Source organism: Aplysia californica, unplaced genomic scaffold, assembly GCF_000002075.1.
Source record: "Aplysia californica isolate F4 #8 unplaced genomic scaffold, AplCal3.0 scaffold00048, whole genome shotgun sequence".
NCBI classification, from domain to species: Eukaryota; Metazoa; Mollusca; class Gastropoda; order Aplysiida; family Aplysiidae; genus Aplysia; species Aplysia californica.
Window position 1 is genome coordinate 419120 of NW_004797318.1, and position 5762 is coordinate 424881.

At 40.0% G+C, this 5762-nt stretch overlaps 1 protein-coding gene across 1 annotated transcript in view; it reads right to left on the reverse strand.

Annotated features, from left to right (window-relative positions):
• Positions 1 to 4689: 4689 nt before the first annotated feature.
• Positions 4690 to 5762, reverse strand: part of LOC101850064 (multidrug resistance-associated protein 1) — a 4380-nt gene continuing 3307 nt past the window's right edge. The window contains exon 2 of the mRNA XM_005092531.2: positions 4690 to 5536. Within this exon, the coding sequence (XP_005092588.2) occupies positions 5410 to 5536 (127 nt within the window). The 3' untranslated portion in view covers positions 4690 to 5409. The remainder of the gene's footprint in view (positions 5537 to 5762) is intronic.

Sequence of the window (5762 nt, forward strand, 5' to 3'; positions counted from 1 at the left end):
CCCATTCACAGACTTGGGGCAATCAGACAAGATAATTGCAGGGTTTGGTTATAAATCTTTACTAAATGGTAGGGTTCGCCCCAATAAACGCACTTTTACCTGTATTAGAGGGTCAGTTTAGTTGTGTGCCATATATGGGTCAGTGGGTTCTAGAGGGATAATTTATAAACCGTTATTGACATGATCTGAAAAAAACCCCAATAATTGTGGTGCGAGTGCCAAAAACTTAGATTGTAATGTATGAGTTGTACAGAAAAGTATAGACCAGTGTTCACAATAATACACCGTGCGGTGGCCCATGTTCACGTGTGGCTAAGTGAACCAGTGAAATGTTGCAAAACTCCTTAAGGCCTAGTCATTTAGTTTCATGATATAAAGTAGGAGAAAAGTGCTTACTAATTGATTGACAGTTTTGAGCGACTGAGAATGTTTTGTAGTTAAATGACAAACTCATCCCAACTTTAAGAAAAAGCAGATAAGACAATTTTTAAAAGGCTTTTGAAAACAAAAGTGATTTATTTTTGGGCGGACTACGCTGATCTAGAATGCAGTAGTTTTCATAATACAGTAGTCTCCGCCTAAGATCCCGGTGCTTGGGAGCAAGGAAATGCGGGATCTTAGGCGAACCGGGATCTTAACCGATGAACCCAGGGAAGAATCTATGGTGACCCATGTTAAGGCTCACAATCGGTAAAATGGTCTCCCTCCACTCTACAATGAACTGACGTGACCGCTTGGTAGGTTTATGACGTATGGCGAGCAAAGAGTGGTTAACCTTGATGACCTATCACGGTGCATAGTGGCATGAGGCGTGCCATTTTCACTTATTATCCTATTATGAGTCTCAAGATCTACGCTTATCCAGTTGCCCCTCCTCTTTACCTGTCAAAAATGTATAGCTTTCCATCTCTGACCGAGTCCCCCCCCCCCCCTTCCTTTGTCGTTACACACCATTACGTTGTGAACCCACCAATTAAAATTCAGTCTGTCTCGAAAATTCGGGAGTAGAGACAACTGCTGCAATGGTCAAGGAAGAGTTCACAGTTCGATGTGATCCTGCCTGGAGCGAACGTGTAGGCTCTACCCACCCAGCGAGTGATGTAAGTTTAGGTGGCGAGCTCAGGTGTGAGTGCAATGCGTGGGGAAAACAAACGTGTCGGTCAGTTCACACCCCGGTGTGATCCCGTCTGGGGCAAACATTGTATCGCTTCATCGAGTTTTACAACGTGTATGTGATCACATTCACGATAGTGGTTGATCTTTGACGCGACGGACAGTTTATTGATCTCAACTTTTCACTCTAGGTTGATCGGCTGTGCCCGCCCGGGGTTTTGTTTAGCAAATTATGATCTGAAATGCGGGATCTTAGCCGAATGTAGACCATCAGAGCGGGATCTTAGGGGTGACTTTTGTATAGTAAAAATTCTGTTTTCCTAAAACAGCGGGATCTTAAACGAACCGGGATCGTAAGCGGCGGGATCTTAGGCGGAGACTACTGTATATCTATATAAGCATAAATTTGCCTGGTGTATTTGGCGTGTTTTAGCCGGTTCTGATGAGAGGCTTCAATTTTTTTTACAATATTAATACTCAATGCTTCACTACCCTACCTAGTCAGTTCCCTGGAAGGGAAGTCGAAGTGCCGTACGGGTACGCATTCCCAGGTCTACAGAGTTGGGGGAAGAAGGTTGGGGGTTCCGCCATATATCTCATTATATGTCTATGGCTGCACCTTCATTCCATCTTTGTAGTTGTTTGCGTACTTGAAATGGTGCTAGGTGAGGCTGATCAAGCATCAGAATTATCTTTTTTTTTCCCCCTCTTCCCTAAGCTTGTCTTATTTTTGTTTTAGAGATTCTCCGTGAACACTTTCCTCGTTCATACCACTATCTATAGCAAATACTGCAATAATAGTCTCTTTAGGTAGGATTTATGAAGCACTGTCAAAAGACTGCTTTTCAACATAGCATTACGCTGTCCCCGTCGTTTTATGCTAGAAAAATTCTGAAATTATTCAAAACTGAGCCCAAAAATGTAAAATTATGCGTTCTGTTAATTTTAACAAAGAATGATAAAGGAAAATTATCAAAAATAATGCAAAAAATGATCAAATTATGCGGGGTGCATAAAACAATGGGGAAGGTAACGGTGAAGCGGTTGGGTGCTTCGCTGGCTCGTACCAAAAAAAACAAAAAACGATGTTCGATTAGGCCTACCATGCAGGGGAGAATTTTCATTGGTTCTTTTGGTCTTTAAGCTGGGACGTTGTATCCCTCTTCGACCTTGTGGGTTGTTGGCGGGTGCTCTGGTGTGGTTTGCTTCTTCTTTCCTATCAAACATCTAGAGCTATCGTCCTTATCTCCCCTTTTTCTTTTTTATGTTTGTTATTCTCTTGTAATTTGTAACACATCTAGTCTTCTGGCGCTCATATGACCTTATGCAGTTGCGAGTGCCGTAAAATCTCTATTTTAAAAACAAATCTTCGACCTTAACTTGACGTGGGTTGTCAACCAAGCGTCTGGACCAGCACAACAAAACATGACAAACAAAACAAAATGCCCCGAAATTATCCGGGTTGGGGTCTGCTTTCAAAGTGACTTGTTCCCATTGGGGCGTATTACATGTGGGGGTGGTTGAAGGGTGCCACTGGTAGTATATTTTTTTCTACTTTCCTTCAGTTGTTTCTGTTTGTCCATCTCACCTTTTCCCGGCACAAAAATGACCATCATTTGTGTCGATGTGCTTCTCCTTATTCAAAAAGCGTATGCAGTACATGTACTTACATAGGATACATTACAAAAATGCAACAGGCAATGATTTTTTAGGGGAAAAAAACAGTCCATGGAATTGTTGTCAGAAAATTGATATATATATATATACATGTATATGTTTGGTAGATCATTAAATGAGATGTGAGAGAATGGTTTTGAATTCCAATTGATGTATGCATGACTGAACGGTTTATTTAATTTCAAATGATTTATGTACACATGACTTATGAAAGACCAAATTTTGATTTATGTAGAAATTTTTTCCCAAGTTCACCTCTTTATTTATGTTGGATACACTCTTCACGTAATCTAGCTTTTGTTTGTAAATGCATGGCTGTGTGTGTGAGAGAAAGCGAGAGAGAGAGATTTGAGAGAAAGAAAGACAGTGCAAGAGAGAGAGAGAGAGAGAAAAAGACAGAGCAAAAGGGAGAGACAGCGCAAAAGTAAAAGAGAGACCGCGAGAGGGTGTTTGCCGTGGTGTGTAACTCAGTGTTGCTTAAATTAGTGTGTCATTGCTGTTATAAAGAAGAAAATTATAATGCTGTTGGTTGTTAATAAACATTTACATTGCTGGTAAAACGTTGTCTTTTACTCTTTTCATTTTTACACTCCGACATCCAGTGGGTGGTTGGAAGGTGCCACTGTTTGGTCCTTTTTCTCTCTCTTGTTCTTGTCTTTCTACCTTGTTTGTTTTGTTTTTGTTGTTGTTGCTTTTATCTCTTTCCCAGCTCAAAATGACTTTTATTTTGTGTCTATGTGCATCTCTTTACTCAAACTTCTCTTTTGTGTCAATGTGCACCTCTTTACTCAAACATCTCTCAAGGTGAGCAGAGTAAACCTGATTCCCCGTTTGGACTTTTCTGTGGACATCCACCCCTTGGCGCTCATTTGACCTTATGCAAGTTGCGAGTACCATAAAACCTTACTAAAACAAACAAACCATCTCTATTTTGTTTCGATGTTATCTCTTTACTCGAACATCACTGAGTGGGTGGTTGGAGGGTGCTCTGGTGTGGTTTGCTTCTTCTTTCCTATGAAACATCTATACGTCCTTATCTCGCCTTCTTTTTTATGTTTGTTACTCTCTTGTAACACCTCTAATCTTCTGGCGCTCATATGACCTTATGCAGTTGCGAGCACCATTAAACCTCTACTAAAACTAAACTAAACATCACTGAGACAGTGACATCTTATTTAGGAACACAAAGACCTCGAATTATTTCATCATTATCAAATGGGGGCTCCAGTGGCTAAGTGAGTAGTGAGTTTTGACTCAAGCAATGTCAAGCAAGTGTCGGTGACACGGAGATCAGATGGGTGGTCACTGGAGTGTCCTTGAGCAAGACACGACAACCCTAGCTCAAATTACAGGGCGCTGCACAGTGGCGACCGACAGTGGCATTGTTTGTAAACTGTTCTGTATTTGTGTAATAGTGTGTATTTATGTATGCATTTATGCATGTATGTATTTATGTATGTACGTATTTATAATTATGTATTTATGTATGTATGTTTGCCATTGTAAAACAAAGTGCCGTTCTGGGACAAATAAAAGTGTAATTTATTATTATTATTATTATTATTAAAAGTATGTTGTCTGCTCAACAACAATAAAAATCTGTGGTATAGCTGAAAGGTATTTTTCTAGTTATTTGTTATTTCCACTGCATGCAGAAGACCTGAGATCGATTCCCATTTAATGTAAGGAGAATTTTTTCTAGCATCTACATCGTTCTTGTTGGGCGATGTATGAATTATGTACAGCAAATTTTAATGTATTATGAGGTGTCTTCCTCTCAGCTCAGGTTGACCCTGACAGAGTTGAAACCCGCCGATTAAAAATTATAATTGATATTGTGTCTATGGAGGTGTGAAACGTTTGCGTTTTTTTTAAAAAAGAGGCACAAAATAGGACATAAATAGAAAATATCCTCATTTAATTTCAATAAAGTCAGGAATGTGATACATCGTAAATATATATATATTCAAACAAGTACAAGGATGATGATGGTGACGATGATAATATTTGGCCTACATACGAAGGGTGGACGATAAAGAAACGATGACCTACGGTAACAGCAGTATCACTGACTAATAATTGCTCATTTCATTGGAGGTTTTTCAGTGAAAGTAAAGCATACTCTCTCTCTCTCTCTCTGTCTTTCTCTCTCTCTCTCTCTCTCTCTCTCTCTCTCTCTCTCTCTCTCTCTCTCTTCTAGTTTTACGACGATATCATCACAGCCCGCTGCAGTTTTCAATTCCCGTAAGACAAAGCTGTGGGTGGTTGGCGGGTGTTCTGGTGTGATTTGCTCTTTCTTTCCTGTCAAACATCTATCATCTTTATCTCTTCTCCCTTTTTTCGCTTGTTACTTTCTCGTAACACCTATCTTCCGCACTTAGGTATACATTACTTAATTGTATTGCAAGTGCCGTAAAACTCTTACAACAAAGCATAAGACAAAGCCGCAAGCTCACCCAAACTGTGGATGAACCCGGAAGTTTTGCACTAAGCCAAGCTAAGTCAAGCGGATTACAATTTTTTTTTAGCATTTTGACTTAATTTTTAAAAATCTATTAAAATTTTTTAAGGCAATGTCACTGAGCCTGGGGATATATACACGTATGTACTGTGGCCTATTCATTCCTTGCTAGTTTTGCTTATTCCGGCTTCCTTAGCCAAAGAAAAGAAGGCGGAGCTAGAGTCTCCCAGCAGTCTATCAGGACTGTCAAACTCAAGGACGGTTCCTCTTTCCAGGACCAGGATTCTGCGGATGTGAAAAGAAAATGACAGCCAAAATAACGTTTTTGGTATTTTTACGGTACTTGCAACACAATTTGATCATACATGTATTAGTGGAAGACTAGAGGTGTTACAAAAGACTAACAAGCAGGAAAAAGAAGGAGGGGAGCAAATGACGATAGATGTTTGATAGGTCAGAGGGAGCAAATCACACCAGAGCACAAGGCAACCACCAACAACCAAAACAAGGG